Raw genomic sequence first — 18682 nt, 5'->3', positions numbered from 1 at the left:
CAGGCTCCATGCAGGAAGCCCGATGTGGGACTCGATCCTGGACTCCAGGATCACATCCTGAGCTGAAGGCAGACACTTAACCACTGGGCCCCCCAGGTGTCCCAAGATCGCTTACTTTTAAAATCTTTTTTTTCCTCTCTCTTCTTCACATTCTATCATCTCTATTGTTATATCTTCAAATTCTTTTAGTCTTTCCTTGGTCATCTCCATTCTGCTTTTAATCCCACTCAGTGATTAAAAATAATGTCAAGTATTGTAGTTTCAGTACTAAACATCCACTTGGCTTTATTTTTAAAATTATTTCTTTTTCTTTGCTGAGGTTTTTTTTTTTTAGTTTTTAAATTTTAGAATTAAAAATAAAATTTAAACTCAACATATCGTGTATTATTAGTTTCAGAGATAGAGTTCAGTGATTCATCAATCATATAATATTTACTGAAATTTTTAAGTTTTTATTAATTGTAGGTATACTTCTTCATTTTTTTATTTTATTTTATTTTTATTTTATTTTATTTTTTTTTAAAGATTTTATTTATTTATTCATGATAGTCACAGAGGAGAGAGAGAGAGAGAGAGAGAGGCAGAGACACAGGCAGAGGGAGAAGCAGGCTCCATGCACCGGGAGCCCGACATGGGATTCGATCCCGGGTCTCCAGGATCGCGCCCTGGGCCAAAGGCAGGCGCTAAACCGCTGCGCCACCCAGGGATCCCTACTTCTTCATTTTTTTAAAAGACTTTATTTATTTATTCATGAGAGACACAGAGAGAGAGAGGCAGAGACATAGGCAGAGGGAGAAGCAGGCTCCATGCAGGGAGCCCCATGTGGGACTCCAGGATCACACCCTGCGCTAAAGGCAGGTGCTCAACCACTGAGCCACCCAAGCATCCCTCTCTTCTACTTCTATTATAATAGCTGCTTTAAAATCCCAACATCAGGATTGTCTTGGGGTTGGTCTCAGCTGATTTTCTTTTCTATTGAGAATATTTCCATTTTCCTGGTTTTTCATATATTGAGTTACTTTGGACTATATCCTGGATATTATGAATGTTAAATTATTAAGACCCGAGATTTTGTTCTTCTGCTTCTTCTTATTTTAAAGCAGGTACTTATCTTGCTTGGTTCAGGGGTCAGTTCTACATGTAGGCAGCCAGAAGTTGGGATGCCTTTCTCTGGATCTATCTACTCCAGGATTTCCCTTCTCTGTCCTGAAGCTGTGGTTTCCCCAGAGTCAGTGTTCTGGTTCCCCAGGTTAGAAAGACTTGTGATATTTCCACCAGTGCCCCTTTTGCATTGCATTCATTCCCAAATAGACTTGTCCTTAAGTTAAAAGCCAAAAAAATGGAAACTCACCCTGTACGGTGCCTCTCTTCTGACCACGGACTCCCCATAAGAATCTGCCTGCAGTTGAGCACTTTCCAGTGTCTCAAGGCAGCTGCTTACTATATTATGCCCAGAATTTATACCTGTTATCTGAAGGAGGGCTTGTCTGGTAGGCTATTACTCAGCCCTGACTGCCCCAATTATTGTCTTTGGAAGCATTTTATGAAAATCGATGTTCTAAACATTTATAATATTTAAAATAAACAAGTCACTTTGCAAAGACCTGGGAAGACCTGGAGAGTTAGGCACAGTTTTTTCATTCTGTTGTTCCATTTACCCCCTCCACGTTAGGGAAGGCTGTTCTTGGGCAGCCCAGGTGGCTCAGAGGTTTAGTGCTACCTTCGGCCCAGGGCCTGATCCTGGAGACCCGGGATTGAGTCCCATGTCGGGTTCCCGGCATGGAGCCTGCTTCTCCCTCTGCCTGTGTCTCTGCCTCTCTGTATGTGTGTGTGTCTTTCTTTCTTTTTTTCTTTTTTCTTTCTTTCTTTCTTTTTTTTTTTTTTTTTGTGTGTGTGTCTTTCATGAATAAATAAATAAATAAAATCTTTGGGGAAAAAAAGGAAGGCTGTTCTTAACTCTGAGGCCAACACTAGAAGGCACAGGTCTAAACCTACCTCCTCCACTGGGTACACCTAGTAAATTTAATTTTCAGTAAAAGTAAGGTAGAATAGGTTAAAAGGGAGTTCCTTCAGCTTCTCCTGGGCTTCAGGCTATAATGGGAATAAATCAACAGTTAACCGGTCAAAACAAGGCTGAGCAGAGAAAACAAGTTTTTCAGTAAGAAAGTGAATGCATTATCTCCCTCCAGTACAGGTATTGTGTTGACTGCACAAGACTCTGGCTACTTGCAAATGAGTGGGGGTGGTGATGTCTTCCCTCTCTGATCTAAATCTATCTTCTGATCTTCTGAAGCCCCATCTCTTACTGGACTCTCTGCCTCCTTTCCAAGCTGCCAGAACCACAGAGGTCCTTGGCAGGCACATCTACCAGCAAGAGAAAATTCACTGAAACCTGGCATTATCTTTTGGCACTCTGTAACTTCAGAAATAGTGATTAGAAGGGAAACACACACACACACACACACACACAACTTCATCAACAAAGTGGCATTTTCATTTCAGCTGTTCCTGGGGGCAAAACAGCAGAAAAGATAAATACTAGATTGAAAGCTTTGTGGTGATCTCCGTTTCTCATTAAAATGCCCCTGATTATAATCACACCTACGATTACAAGATTTAACGCACCTGGCCTTAAGGATGCACCAGGAAGAGGAATCATACATTCATCCCATCCCATTTCCTTTTCTTTATTCACTGAGTAAGCACAATTTATAAATTTCCGTGAGTGCAGGATAGAGCTGGTTTGGAGAACAGGAGAGGTTTTCCATTCACATGGCTTTTTGAAAGTGACAATAATCTTCCATGGCCACAAATTATTTTAGCACTGGTGAGACCAAGAGTGTTGCTTTCATTGGCTACACACAGATGTGAGAAATCTGGGTAGAGTTTCTATTTCTTCTCTCACTTTACTAACCAGGTATTTTGCTGTGCTTCTCACACACACAAAAACACACTCTCTCACACTCTCACTCCTCTGTAAGTGTGTGCACTTAGAAAGGGTTTCTGCCACTTTTTTTCAAAATTAATTTCTTTGTTAAAGATTCTACCTGGGATCCCTGGGTGGCGCAGTGGTTTGGCGCCTGCCTTTGGCCCAGGGCGTGATCCTGGAGACCCGGGATCGAATCCCACGTCAGGCTCCCGGTGCATGGAGCCTGCTTCTCCCTCTGCCTATGTCTCTGCCCCCCCCCCCCTCTCTCTCTGTATGACTATCATAAAAAAAAAAAAAAAAAAAAAAAGATTCTACCTATTTATTCATGAGAGACACACAGAGGCAGAGACATAGGCAGCGAGAGAAGCAGCCTCCATGCAGGGAGCCTGATGTGGGACTCGACCCCAGAGCCCAGGGATCATGCCCTGAGCCGAAGGCAGACACTCAACTGCTGGGCCACCCAGGTGTCCCAAAATCCATTTTTATTTATAGAAAATAAACACTTATTCCAGTTTCAACTGTTATACCTGAAGTTGCTAATAAAAAAATTAAAATAATCACTTAATTATCCTGTTTTGACTGACAATTGAAACTGGCTTAAAAAAAATTCAGTAGGGTGCCTGTGTAGCCCAGTTGGTTAAGTGTTCAACTCTTGATCTCAGCTCAGGTCTTGATCTCAAGGTTGTGAGTTCAAGCTCCTCATTGAACTCCCAGCATTAAAAAAAACCCTCTCATTTTAAAAGAAAAGAAAAGAAAAAAAAAAAAGGAAGAAAAAAAATATTCAGCACCATTTGCTTATAGGCCTTTCAGTATTTGTTCTTAAAGTTTCTGGAACTTTCCTATCTGTAAAGTACAGGAATTACCATGCTACAAGAGGAAGCCTCTCTGGGACAACCAATGAGAAGTTAAACACTTGTCATAAAAGGAATCAATGTATATTTAGCATGGTAACTTGGACTATACAACGATCCCCTCCCCTCCAGCTCAGGAGGGACATGCTTCTTTAAAAAAATAAAAATAAAAATTAAATTAAATTAAAAAAAGGAGGGACATGACTCTAATCACTGAGGTATGAAGAGTCAGATTGTTATTTGCTGTTAGAATTAACTAATCCCACGTCGGGCTCCCGGTGCATGGAGCCTGCTTCTCCCTCTGCCTGTGTCTCTGCCTCTCTCTCTCTCTCTCTGTGACTATCATAAATGAACAAAAATTTAAAAAAATAAAATAAAAAGAATTAGCTAATAATTAACAGTAAATCCCTGGCACCAATGCTACTGGTCTTTAATATCCTTGTGATTTTAGGAAAATCTGTAAATAGTTCGGATTTAATTCAATTTATTCAGAAATTAAACATGTTTAAAAGGTTCACTACTCTGGCAGAGTATCTGCTGGTTTAGTATCCTTATAAATATATATATATATATAATATGTGTAGATAAATCATAGTCTTAAAGTATACTTAGAAATACTGCATTATTCAAACCCAAACCTATTTTAACAAAATGTCTATAATTAAAAGCAGCTGATGAAACAAAATCCAAAGTTATGACAAGGGAGACTCACTCTCACTTCAAACTGTGCTACTTAGAGAACTTTAAACAACATGTACCCTTAAAGCCATTCAAGGACAGGTAAGGAGACACCCTCTCCTCATTCTTCACCATAGCATTCCTATCAAGGATGGGTCAGAAATCAATATTTCTAAATAATTCAGAAGAGTCCATAGAAGTATTAAAAAGACTTTTAAGAATATCTTCTGTCTATATCTGTGAGATGTAGTGCTCATCAGAGTTTCCAAATAGCACAAAATCAGAGGCAAGTCCATACACTCACTCAGAAGAATGGGAGGTGGACTGTTAGGTCATCCTTAGCCAGAGCTTCTGCGGGCTTTTAACTACATGCTGACTACCGATGTGAGTCAGGTGGACTTTTGTGAGGGAATAATGTTTGGTGGCCAGGACCTCTTTGGGGCATTTCTTCCTAAGTGGAATACACAACAGCTAAGGGAGTAGGGGAGGTAACAGAGGGAAACTACTCTTTCCAGCTCAGAAGGAACTGATGAAGCCCATATATGTATTCAAAAAGCTCATGGGATCCTCTAGCTATGGATAGTGGCTAATGTGGTCATCCAGAATCGGAATGTTTTCCTTTCTTTGTTTTTTTAAAGATTTTATTTATTTATTCATGAGAGACACAGAGAGAGAGGCAAAGACACAGGCAGAAGGAGAAGCAGGCTCCACGCAGGGAGCCTGACGTGGGACTCGGTCCCGGGTCTCCAGGACCATGCCCTGGGCTGAAGGCGGCGTTAAACCACTGAGCCACCCGGGCTGTCCAGAATGTTTCCCTATATAGCTTCAAAAACTCTGCAGAAAGATTCATGGAATCCAATGGCCCACAGATAAAATGAATAGTAATAGTTATAGAAGCAAGAGCTCTCAGTGTCTTCTAAATTTCTTTATCTGGTTGATGTAGTGTAAGAGGCTAATGGTAACTAAGTTCCGTCATTGTTGGGTATCCCTGCCCACGTGTCCCACAACCTCATTCTCAGAGCATTGTGTGTACAGCCCAAAGACTAGGATGAGATCTCAGGAGAATACAAAGAAATTCATCAATTGTGTGAGGATGGCTTTCGCCTCCATTTTTGAGAAGCTTTTGGAGAAGGAGAGGATGGTAAGTCTTAGGAAAAATACCTCCATTTGACACATAGAGACTTTTTATGGTAAGCTGACCAGATCAGTTCTGCTGGAACCTATTTAAAGCACCTCCTGAGCAATATCTCTGTAATCATGAGACAAAAGGTGGATCTTATGGTTCTGGATCTCCAGATGCTGCAAAAGTGCCTCCACAATGCTGGCCTGCTCAAAATACGGAACAGAAGGTAAAGCCCAAGAAATCAAGGGCTATCACTGAATAAAACATCAGGCTCAGACCTTCCCAAATCTTGTACCACTCACAGCTGGAAGTTGAAAACCCCTGTAAAAGCACATCTCAGGACTTCCAACCACACACACCGAGCCTTGGTAGAAGACGTGCAGTCGCTTATAGGTGAAAAATTTGCCTGAGAACTTCCATGAGTGAAAAGAAGAGAAAGCTGGGGAGGGGGAGATATGCAGATAGACTGCAAGCAGGGGCACAGCCAGTAGCGCCACCTGAACCCATTACTCCCTCATCCTGTGATCTTGGTGTACAATGGCCGCGTCTTACCCCATGCTGCCCGGCACAGCAGTGTGGAGCACCCAGTGCTGCAGTGCCCAGAGCAGGGCAGGACCAGCCATCAGCCAGGCACAGCCTATAGCCCATGAGGGCTGTGCTAGCCACAAGAAATAGTGAGGAGTGAGGAGCACCAGGATGTGCTGATTGCCACAGCTCACTTACAGGGTTTTATAGATTTACTTTAATAGTGTTATAACTCATATTTTATAAGTTTTTATTTATTTATTTATTCAGAGAGAGAGAGAGACTGAGAGGCAGAGACAGGTAGAGGGAGAAGCAGGCTCCATGCAGGGAGCCCGACGCGGGACTCGATCCCGGGTCTCCAGGATCAGACCCTGGGCTGCAGGCGGCGCTAAACCGCTGCGCCACTGGGGGTGCCCATAACTCATATTTTAAACTAAGATTTTATTTTGAAATAGTTTTAGATTTACAGATAAGTTGCAAAGACAGCACAGAGAATTCCTGTATGCCCCTCATCTAGTTTCCCCTATTGTTAACAATTGTCATAACGATGGTTATTTGTCAAGAGTTTTGTAGATTTTTTTTCTTTTTTTAAGTAGTCTCTACACCCAGAATGGAGCCCAATGCAGGGTTGAACTAACAATCCTGAAATCAAGACCTTGAGATCAAGACCTGAGCTGATATCAAGAGTCAGACATTTAACCAACTGAGCCACCCAGGTACCCCAAGAGTTGTGTAGATCTTGAGGATGGATGAAAAACACTTTCTTGCAGAGCAGATTCTCATCAAGGGCAGTGTGTACCTGACAGCAATTTATTTAATTAATCTGCATTATTGAGTTGTGATCTGTGTGTCCCCACCACTAACTAGGTGATAACTAATGAGTCTATGCTTGTACAAAAATGGTGTCAGGAACTTGATATGACAAAATTCTATCATGAATAAAAGCCTGTAGGTCTGACAAAACAAACATTCTTCTAATAGCTTCACTGACACATAGTTAAATACTGATGTTCCATGAGCATTATGGATGCCAGGGAGTGAATTATTAATGTAAGCTCTCTCTATAAACTCAACTGGGAATGTGATTCCATTAAAATCAAGAGGAAAATTAATTTAGAGGTCACTCGTTCTTAGCACACATATGGATATATATACTTTCTTCTTGTATTAGCCATACACTGGGGAGAAATGCAGCCAGACTCACTTGGAAGAGGAAAAAAGTTTAATTTATGCATCAACTAAAATCTCATGGATTGAATTTACAGCTAGAAAGGAAACATGTTTCAGATGAGGTCCTTTAGTAATTCGGCATGAACAACGAAATGAGTCAAGAAGACAAGTCACTAAAGTTCAGGCTACCCTCTGAGGGTACCTGAAACTGGTACCTCTGAGAAGAATGCCAGGACTCAGAGTCTCAAACCTATAAACCTGTGCTCTGGTTTTCCTACAGCAGTTAGAGTGTAGTTTGCCTATTACAGAGGAAATAGGGACTCTTACTAAAGTTGCAAACAGTATTCTTGCAACAAAATAAAACCTCTGTGGATGGATTCATTTGCATGAGTCCATCCAGGGAAAAGATCTGAGGCTTCCTTGGTGAAAGGAAGACTGATAAACAGATAAAAACCAAAAAAGCAGAGAAGCTGCAAATGATCAGAAACAGACTTACCTCAGTAGCTTTCTGGCTGAGGCCCCGAAGCAGCAGCACAATCACATGGATGGCAGCTCTGCGCACTTGAACTTCAGAGTCTGTTTTAGCCACAGCAATCAGGCAAGCTGTTACCTAGGAGGGTAAGAGAAAAAGTCAATAAAAATCAGGGTTGCACAATTACTGAAAGCTTTTCAACTGTGTTCCACTTTCTACACGTTCATTGTGAACAATCGGGCTTAGAGAGGGGTGGATAGTTTCCTCATTCTCAATAAAAAGGGAGAGATCTAGCACTGGTGATCTTGATTTAGTTTGGCTTTTCTGGAAAAGGGCAAAATTGGGTTTAGAATTCAGGAGGAAGATTAGGGAGTCAGAAGGGATGTGTGTATATAATAAAAGGTATGGTCGAATTCAAATATTTCCTGAAAAATGGGTAGAAATGTTACTTTGGGGACACTAAATAGAAGGAAGGAAAGGAAAGATGGCCCAAAACATAAGTGGCTTCTAGGGAGTGAGGACCGTGGAGATTTAGCTGAGCAGGCCTTGAGCCCCACATGAACATCAACGAGCCACTGATGAAAGTTATAGCTCAGGGATAGAGAGATACATAAATAGACTGATCTTCAGCATGCCCAGATGTCCCAGTCCTGCAAATCTAACATACCCGACCATGTCAGTCACCGGGGCCAATTTCAGAGTCTCCCTGGGCTTTTTCATGTATGGAATAGGTCTTTCAGTGCTTATTTACTTTGAAAGACAGCTCTATGACAAAAAAGACTAGAAATTACTTGCACAGCATTGTGCCAGATATATAGCTAATAATTATGTATAAGAACGTTTCCATACCCTGTTACCACTCTGCCCCTGCCCTACTCCTGGTAAGTGCAAAAATATTTTAAAACCTCAGTAGAGAGATACCACAAAAAAGCAAAAAATCTCTCTGAGGCATTCATGCAAGATTTAAAAATTAAAAACAAAAAAATCTTGAACGTGTAACCAACGGCATCGACAACCTGAAGGTGTTATTCAACTGGTCTCTCACATACTTTGACATTTCATTTAGTGTGTGAGTGTATTTCTTGGCCAATCATGGAAAGATTTCGAACCATGATAAGAAAATAGCCAGATTGTGTGTTTGGAAACATGTATAAATACATATTATGTTTAAAGAATGGTTTTTAAAAAGGTTTAAAAAAGAATACAGGCACAAACGAGGAAATAGGCTTGTGCAGAAATTTTAACTATGCAGGTTGTATTTTTCACAGCTTTCAAACAGTTGGGCATAGTTCAAAGAGTCTAATTAATCAGTGATGGCAGAGAGATTAGAAGAAGTAGCTTGTTCTTAAATATAATTGCATCTGTGATGTACTGGCACTTAATCAAGTTGTACATCTATTAGACAATCTTGCATCTTGCAAGTGAAGGGAAATCCCAGAAACGCTCAACTCTTTGGGGGCTGTTTCTCAATAAAATCCAGCAAGCTGCTTCTCCTTTTTGACCTAGGACACCCTGACCCAAGGGCATTGGTGGCTTCTATGCCTCTGGCATTAACGGTAAAAGCAATTCAATCCTAGGAGGAATTCCTTGGGCGATCTCCAAACAGGTAACAATATAATAGCTACCTCCACTTGCAGGCTTAGTATTTACAAGGTAAGAGCTGAAATCAGAGAGACAAGTTAGAGCTAGGCCTGAGTCCCTCTTGACACATGAGGTTTAGCTTATTCAGTCTGGTAACTAAAGCACAAAAACCAGCCTGGGGTCACATAATGTGCAGATGTTCCCAAACCTTTCGCCTGCCTCTTCCCAGGTTTAGTTTGGGTCCTAGGTTTCCAGTTTGGTGGACCAAGGGCTTCCTGGCCTAGAACCATGCTGGTGTCCAGCTTTGCCACCTCTGATCTCCCACATTATGCTGAGCAGGCCATGCTTGGGCCTCAGCTCTCAGTGGGTCTGGCCCTGGCTGTGGGGCATCAATTCCACAATTGGGATAGACAGAAGAATCCTGGCTGGTAAAGGGTTTCCCCTGCAAGGCCAATGCTTGAATCGTTGTGCCACTTTGAAGGTACGATGGGGAGAGGAGCTGGTTATTACAAGCCTTGCCTCCTGCTTACTACAGGCTGTTAGTGACTTATGCACCAGACACGACTCAGCCCATCTGCAATCAGCCATCCGGGATAGTCAGGAAGAGGCCCGTAAACAGAAGAGTGTTCACGAGCCTTCCTCAACACCTCTGTCACAAGGCCCATCTCCTATGAAATGTATGATGGCCAATTATGCAAAATGTTTTTAAAGTATGAGAATTTTACTATGTTCTTGCAGATATCATCTAGAGACAAGAAAGGCCTCTGTTCAGGCCAACTCCCATAACCAGCTTACAATGTTGGTCTCCTGCAGGCCACTGGGGCAGACCGCTCGTCAAACCCTCGAAGCAGGGAGGGAGGATACATGGCTGCTCTCTTCCATCTGCCCAATCCAAACAAGTTGTTCCCATAGTCTCTCTTACCTTCAACCCCAAGGAGACACTTAATGTTGCCTTCAACCTCTAAAAGGCTTGGCAAATAGATGATGTAAGGTCTTTACTAATTTATGAATTGGTGTAATATTTCCATTCTAAGTCCTCCCAGAGGGCGAAATCCATCCTATGTGATCTTCATGTTGCCTGCCTTCAGGGTCAGTGCACCTATTCTAATAAACAACACTGTGGAAGGCTTCCTCTTCCCTGGCTAAAATACTTATATCCACTTCTGAGAGACCTACAAAGAGGAGGATGATTATTCTGGAAGTACTAAAAATCAGCTTAAGCAATTTAACGTTTGGAACCAACAGAAATATGGATAAATGTCACTCTTTAAATAACCGGCACATATCAAGCAAGATCAGAACCATGTAAATAAAGATATTACAAAGGGCATGATTGCCACAAACCAACTTTGGGAAATTCTAGGAGAGAAAGTACCAGAGCTGAGGTATGTATCATGAAAGCATGACTTCAATTTCCTGACTGCATCTTCATCCCTTCTCCTAGAGCATTCTTTATTAACATTTCAGTTGGTCTGCTCACTTATCCTAAAAGAAATCATCTGTCCTTCTATTTTGTAAACTAAGAAACCTTAAGAACAAAAGCAGTATAGTCTCCAATTCATACATGCTCAGCTTGCTCACTTAACCTGCCAAGAAGGAGAACCATGGTGGCTACCTCAGCTTCCCCATGGTTTCCAGGACACGCACTGGAGTCCTCCTCTCAGGGGTCCCCTTATCCTCAAACTGCACTTAGGCAACTGCACCAATCATGGCAAGACTGGTAATTTAGTGGGGTCGGAGGTGATGGCTTTGCATCAGACCCTAAAGCTCAGGTTTATGGAATTCTGGGCACTACATTTAAAGTGGATTGCCCCATGGATTTCTCACCTTGGGCACATCTTACTTGATGAACTGAGGATGGGCCTCTCACCGTGGTTCCTTTAAATCATATTTACTTTCCACAGAACTTTCTGTGGCAGAGATAAAGAGATAAAGATGAAAATGCCAATCACGATTTCGTTTCAAGCAACAAAGCTCTTAACAAGAATAAGGGGGAATAGGGGAAAATAATATGCTCTTCAAACAGGTTAAATCTTGACATCAACAGAGAGGAAGAACCTGAATTTCCAGTACAGAGACTGAAGGGTTGATCCTATCCTTTATATTCTTCTCGACTGGCAAACTCCGTCACAATAGAGACAGTGCCCAAATATGGACCACCCAACAGGTAGGACAGCTTTCTTCAGAGGCCCAACAGCTACAGCAATGATCTCTCAGATCAGATCATGTTAGAAGAGACTATGGTGGCTAGTTTTTTCAATTCTATATCAAAACAAATTACATGGGACACCTGGGTAGTTCTGTCGATTAAGCATCTATTGATTTTGGCTCAGGTCATAATCTCAGGGTTGTGGGATTGAGCCCAGTGTAGGGTTCTGCACTCAGTGGGGAGTCTGCTTGGGACTCTCTCTCTTCCTCTCCCTACTCTGTGCATGCACTCTCTCTCTCAAAAAGAAAAAAAAAAGTTAGATAATTTCCTTCTTCTGCTTTGGCTTTCCAACTCACTCAAACTAAAAGCCAAAGCCCTTAAAAGGCCCCACTTAAATGGCCACCACCTCTCTGACACACTGGACTTGCTATTCAGTAGCATGTCAAGCATGCACCTGCCTCAGGGCCTCTGTACTTGTTGCTCCCTGCACCTAGAATGCTCTCTCCCCAGGTATCTCTCTAGATCAGTCCCTTGCTTCCTTCTGGTCTTATCTCAAATGTCACTCCTCAGTGAAGCCTTTCCTGTTCATCCAAGTTCACCTACCAGAGCAAGCTCCCCTTGTGCCCCTATTCTTACTAGATTAATTTCCTTAGCTCTTAATCCATCTGACATAGGACATATTTGTTTACTTCCTTGTTGGTTATCCACCTCTCCTTTCTTGAATGGCAGCTGCATAAGGAAAGGAACTTTGCTGTGTTCACAGCTGGAGCCCTACCATCTAGCACATAGCTAGATGATAGGCCCATAACTGGCATAGAGTAAGTGCTCAATAAATATCCATCAAATGTATAAACAAAATAAATGAAGAACTACTTAAGAGCCATGCCCAATATCCCACTTTTTCCATGTGAATAGATAAGAGCAGTATGACTACAAGAGGGCTCAATGGCTGAAATACTAAGGCTGTCAGGTGTCCAACCATGTTCAAACTTGTAGTCCACCCAAGGCAGCTGGTTTGGCACTAATGACATGGCAAGCGTGGGATGCTACATAAGAAGGAACATCTAAAAAGAAAAGACAGAAATTATGTTGGATGGAAACACCTGGTTTTTCAAATCAGAGGGAATATATTGCTTTCTGAAGTTTCACTGCCAAAAGCAATGGAGCTGCATGACCCTTCCTGTCAGTAGCTTTACTTATATGGCAATACTGTTCTTTTTCAAGGCACAAAAGCAATTTTTTTTTTTTTGGCACAAAAACAATCTTATAAATGAACTGAAAACATTTATTGGGAGACAACCTGGAGCATGGTTAAGAGCATGGGTGCTAGAACTACCCACCTACATTCAAATCCCAGCCCTCCACTTCCTACCTACATGACCTTGGCAACTTATTTAATTTCTCTGTGCCTTAGTTTCCTTTGTGAACTGGATCAGTTGACATATACAAGGTACTCTATTATGTGCTTGCTATTATTACTATTTTTAAAACATATAGGAACAAGTCTTCCCAAATAAGCCTTACTCTCCTCTTCATTCAATATCAGTGAACAAACAGAGAACCCACTATCTGCCAAAGCACTGTGATAGGTGCTAGAACGTATCCATAGGTAAATAAAGATTAGTTCTGCCCTCGTTGGGCTCACAGTTTATTAGTGATCACAAACACACCTGGGATTCATGTTTCAGGGAGTCTAGATCTTAAGAAGTGGGGCAGGGTCACTGGACAAGGGGCTGGCCAGGTAGGGCCCACAGACTAGCAGCTCCTCACATGGATTTTAATGTAGAAACAAAAGGAAGGGCTCTCTTTTTGTGTTAGCACCCATGGTAAGCAAACATCCTACTGCCTATTCACACTTCATTTCTGAAGGCTTAAATAAGCAATCCAAGATTCTTGCTGTGAGCCAGAAAGCTGTAAAGCTAAGACCCCCTCATGATGTAGCCCCTGCCCACCTCTCTTGCATCTGTTCTGCCACCAACTAACCTCCTGTCCCCATCCCTTCACTCCAGCCTTTTGGATCTTCCTACAGTTCTTCAAATATGCCAGGGTGTCCTACAGCACAGTGCCTTTGCACAAGCTATCCCCTCTGCTGAAATGCCTTCTTGGACTACCCAATTCTATTTGTTCTAAAGATTCAGGTCCAAGGGTCTCTTCCTCTAGCACATCTCTGTCAACACTCAAACCTGACTGAGGGGCTCCTAAAATGTGCTCCTACAGCACTACTGCAAAGGACAGTATTTGTAGCCATTAATGTCTGTGTCTTCCACCAGGTTACCCATGCCTAGAAGGCAAGGTGGTATTTTGGCAATATCCAGGAGGTCCATCTTCTCTCCAGGGAACTGAGAGATGGTGAGATGCTATGGTATCTGGAATGCATGGGGTCCTCTGATTTCTGATTTCACCAGGCCCCAAGAGATGTGGTCTCTATTAATACAAAAACCACAATGACAAGAGTAGTGCTTGGGTCTTGTGACCTTGGCCCCCTACAAAGGGCTTGGCACACTGCAGGTGTTCAGTAAATGTATGACTGGGAACATCTGAGGAACATGGGTTACCCCTGTTCTCTCATTTCCTTGCTGCCATCCTCATCACTGTCATCGCTGACCTTCAAATGACCAAAATGCTCCTTAAAGAAAACTTTTTTTTTTTTAAAGATTTTATTTATTTATTCATGAGAGATACAGAGAGAGAGAGAGAGGCAGAGACATAGGTAGAGGGAGAAGCGGGCTCCATGCAGGGAGCCTGATGTGAGATTTGATCCCGGGACTCCAGGATCGTGCCCTGGGCTGAAGGCAGGCGCTAAACTGCTGAGCCACCCAGGGATCCCCCCCACTTTTTTTAAATTTATGAGAGACACAGAAAGAGAGGCAGTGACACAGGCAGAGGGAGGAGAAGCAGGCTTCTTGCAAGGAGCCCGATGTGGGACTCAATCCCAGGAATCTGGGATCATGCCCTGAGCCAAAGGCAGACGCTCAACTGCTGAGCTACCCAGGCGTCAAAGAAAAATCTTAATAAAAAAATCTTTACTCAAAAAAAAAAAAAAAATCTTTACTCAAATGTCACCTTTGCAATGAGGTTTACCTTGAATACTTTATTTAACATTTGTAACCTCCACTCCACCTAACACTACAATGCTGGCCACCCTATCCTCCTCTACCTTTTCTTATTTTCCACATTTACATTATCTTTAGATCCTGGTGGCAATCCGGCAAGGTAGGTATTTTAATCTCCCCTCTTTTTTCTTAGTAATCTCTACCCTCCCCATCCCCGCAGGGCTTGAACTAAGGACCCTGAGATCAAGAGTCACAAGCTCTACTGCTGAGCCAACCAGACACCCCTTTAATCCCATTTTGTAAGTCAGAAACCGGAGTTCAGAGTCTAAATTGTGTGTTCAAGTGAACATAGGTAACTAGGTGGTGGAGATAGTTCCTCACTAATTCCCATCCCCCAGTGCATTGGGAAATTTCATTCTCTTTCCACAGGTAAGGTGAGTCTCCAGAGAGAGGACACTTCTTGGATGTTATAAACCCTGCTTTAGCTCAATTTTTCTAATCTATCAAGCCAAGAAATTTCTCTAATGCCCTGATAGGAAATCATACACCACCAGGATGCTACAGTTTCTTAAGAGAGAAAAAGGGAAAAAGAGTCTAGGGCTGTTTTTTGGTTCATAGAAGATCATGAGGTTCGGGTATTGTTTGGAGTCACTGGTTTTAGAAAATGTATGGAATCCTGTCAAACCTGAGGTGATTCACCTGGAGATCTGGGATGAGTTTTTATTCTATTACAGCTATGCTTTAAAAATGTTGTGATGCAAAAAAAAAAAAAAAAAAATGTTGTGATGCTTGTACAACTCAGTGAATAAACTAAAAGCTGTTAAATTGTACCCTTTAAATAGGAGACTTGTATGGTATGTGACTTCCATCTCAATAAAGCTGTTATTAAAAATAATATTTAGGGGCACCTGGCTGGCTAAGTTGGTTAAGCATCTGACTCTTGATTTCAGCTCAGGTCATGATCTTAGGGTGGTGAGATGGAGTCCCGTGTCAGGCTCCTTGGTGGGCATGGAGCCTGCTTAAGATTCTCTCTCTTCTTCTCCTTCTGCCTGTCCTCCCACCCCTACACTTGCTCTACAAAGACAAAATACAACAATATTTTGGTTTGGTTCAGATCACAGGTTAGATTGAGTCATGTGAAGAGACCAAGTAAACAGAAAAGAATGTAGGAACCACTTCAATATTTGACCCAGAAAAGTTATCATAAGCTGAAATCTTTAGACAATATAATGAAATAGACCTGCAAATGCCTTCTCTTAAGTGTTATGAGTTCACATACTAAAGGACAAGGGATTTGCTAAGTGCTATCCAAGACCACCAAAGGTCAGGTACCTAACAGTTCACTTATATTAGAGCACTCTAAGGTTTGAAGTTGGTAATAATTATTATTTCTAAGTTATTTTAAAAAGATACATAAATTTAAAAAAAAGATACATAAATAGGTGATGGGGATTAAGGAGGATACTTGCTGTGATGAACACCAGGTATTGTGTCTGAGTGCTGAATCACTAAATTCTATACCTGAAACTAATATTACACTGTATGTTAACTAACTGGAATTGAAATAAAAACTTAAGGAAAAAAAAGATAAAAACAGTTGGCATTGGGGTGTGCCCCTCATGGAAGAGTTAAAGGAGAGGAAATGACTGGCGGATAAATTTCTTAAAAATCCAAAGTTGGAATTTAAGGACATGAGTAGCCTTTATTATCAATAAAACAAAGCCTATAAAGTTCAGGAATCAGGAAATGCCATAAATTCAAGTGTATGCATATATCCATGAGTGTATTTCTCTGCTTATTCATAAGACACAATCATCAGACAGACATCAAAGAAAATTCCTTCTCTCTAGGAACTTTTTAATATTTGCTATTCAATATGGTCAGCCTTAGCATACTGAATACTGTAAAGGAAACCAGAATTATTACAGTTTTGTAAGTTCTTGTCCTCTAAGAGAAATCTGATCTCTCACAAATAAAAGAATATATATATATACAAACTATGGTTTATTTATATATTTATAATTTGCAAGCCGTCTTCTTCCAAATAAAGATTTAGGACAGCCAAGTCATCAGTAATAAAGACTCCTGATCACATATTGACAAATCTTTTTCTCTCATGCTTGGGTGGCTCAGTCGGTTAAGTGGCTGCCTTTGGCTCAGGTCATGATCCTGGGGTACTCGGATTGAGCCCCACGTTAGGCTCCCTGCTCAGAGGAGAGTCTGCTTCTCCTTCTCTCTCTGCTCCTCCTCTCAAAAAATTAAAAAAATAAAAACTAGTCTTTTTCTGTCCAGCATAATCTTTAAATAGTAGAGTGCCTAGCACATAGTAGGTAATTAAGATATACGTTAATGTATTGATGACTAAAGAAACACAAGTGCAAAGATAAAATTCAAGAGGCTAAAGGGAGGTGTTCATAGAGGACAACAGCAAGATGCACATTTTATCAACTCAGAAACTGTAAAACCATGAGTGTCCAGTGGCTATCAGTTTGGCTGCTTTACCTACTATGTATCAGGTACTGGGTGTAAAGTGGTGAACAAAACATGGCACTTAATTAGTCTTTTCAGGTAAATAGTTTCATCCCCCTGAATTACAGGGCACCTCTGATCAAAATGGGCCATTGAGAATATTTGCCTGAGATTTTCCTGTGAACAGAGATGAAACTCACAGATGGCCCACAGGCCCAGGGTAAGGTCCCTGCTCTTGCTCAAGGTGTCTTCAACTCTGTTAGCTATCTTGGAATCTTTATAATAAATCCTCTTTTAATGCATAAGGTAAATTAAGGTGACTTCCTATCACTTGCAATAAAAAAAGTTCTTATGAATATAACTTCCGGTATATATACAAGACTAGTGAGGCCAAGGGAGGTTCAATGATGTATCTGATCTGGAAAAAAATCACAGATCTGACTCCCAATCCCCAGCTATATCATAGTGCCAAGGAAAAACAAACTTTAGAAAGAAGAATCAACATGTAGTACCTCATGAATCACAGAGCCCAGCAGGAAGTCCAGCCTCTGGCATAGTTCTCCAAGGTTCGATAAGCTGCTGGCCCTGTGAGCACTATCTGGATCTCTTGCTCCCCTCAGGAAGGTGTGGATCAAAGGTTCTCTGTATTTTGAGACCATGTCCCCTGTGGGGAAAAAAAGAGATATAAATCTTTAAAAATAAAATTTCGGGTAGCCCCAGTGGTGCAGCGGTTTAGCGCCGCCTGCAGCCCAGGGTGTGATCCTGGAGACCTGGGATCGAGTCCCACGTCAGGCTCTCTGCATGGAGCCTGCTTCTCCCTCTGCCTGTGTCTCTGCCTCTCTCTTTCTGTCTCTATGAATAAATAAATAAAATCTTTAAAAAAATAAATAAAAAATAAAAATAAAATTTCAAGTTCTTAAAGAAGGGATAAGGATACTATCATGGTATATTGTATGGTGTTTTATACTTTTTTTTTAAAAAGATTTTATATTTATTTATTTATTCATGAGAGACAGACAGAAGCAGAGACACAGGCAGAGGGAGAAGCAGGCTTCATGCAGGGAGCCCGACATGGGACTGGATCCTGGGACTCCAGGATCAGGCCCTGGGCTGAAGGCAGCACTAAACTGCTGAGCCACCCAGGCTGCCTTGTTTTATACTTTTCAAAGTACTTGCATAACCATTAGAAGTCATGCTCTGTTAGAATATTCAATGTCATGTAGGAAGAAAACTAATAATTGCCCATTAGACTGAGTGACAATGAGGTCACTGTTGACCTTGATGAGAATGGTTTCGATGGCCTGGTAGGGGTAAGAGCACAACAGAAGTGGCTCTAAGAGAATGGAAGAATTGCAGACAGAAAGATTACTTAATGAGCTTTTCAGCAAAGCATATCAAGGAAATGGAGTGGTATCTGGTCAAGGAAGGAGGAGTCAAGAGAAGTTTTTATTTGAAGAAAGGAGAAATAGCACACCGAGACATTCAGAATTGTCATTTTATATACGGAAACAACTTCTTCCTCCGCAGGAATGCCAGGAGCTAAAGCTGTTTGGTCTTGATCTAGTTTCTGAGGTTTTAGTTCCAGAACCCAACTATAACACTCCACCTTTAGCCTTCTTGTAGTCCTAAAGCTACACAAGAGATCGTAACAAAATGGTTCTTGAAGCATTGCTTAAAGTCAC

The 18682-nt window shown here is 41.6% G+C and overlaps 1 protein-coding gene and 1 pseudogene across 5 annotated transcripts in view; both read right to left on the bottom strand.

Moving 5' to 3' along the window:
* Positions 1 to 18682, bottom strand: part of TANGO6 (transport and golgi organization 6 homolog) — a 198627-nt gene that overhangs the window by 32572 nt on the left and 147373 nt on the right. For all 5 annotated transcript variants that reach the window (XM_072816423.1, XM_072816433.1, XM_072816452.1 and 2 more), the window contains 2 exons: positions 17513 to 17664; positions 7773 to 7886 (listed from right to left, as the gene is read on the bottom strand). In XM_072816423.1, coding sequence (XP_072672524.1) covers positions 7773 to 7886; positions 17513 to 17664 — 266 coding nt within the window. The remainder of the gene's footprint in view (positions 1 to 7772; positions 7887 to 17512; positions 17665 to 18682) is intronic.
* LOC140627908 (mesoderm-specific transcript homolog protein-like) lies at positions 4317 to 6368 on the bottom strand (annotated as a pseudogene).

This window comes from Canis lupus, chromosome 3, assembly GCF_048164855.1.
Source record: "Canis lupus baileyi chromosome 3, mCanLup2.hap1, whole genome shotgun sequence".
Classification (NCBI taxonomy): Eukaryota; Metazoa; Chordata; class Mammalia; order Carnivora; family Canidae; genus Canis; species Canis lupus.
This window is presented reverse-complemented; position numbering and strand designations above follow the sequence as displayed.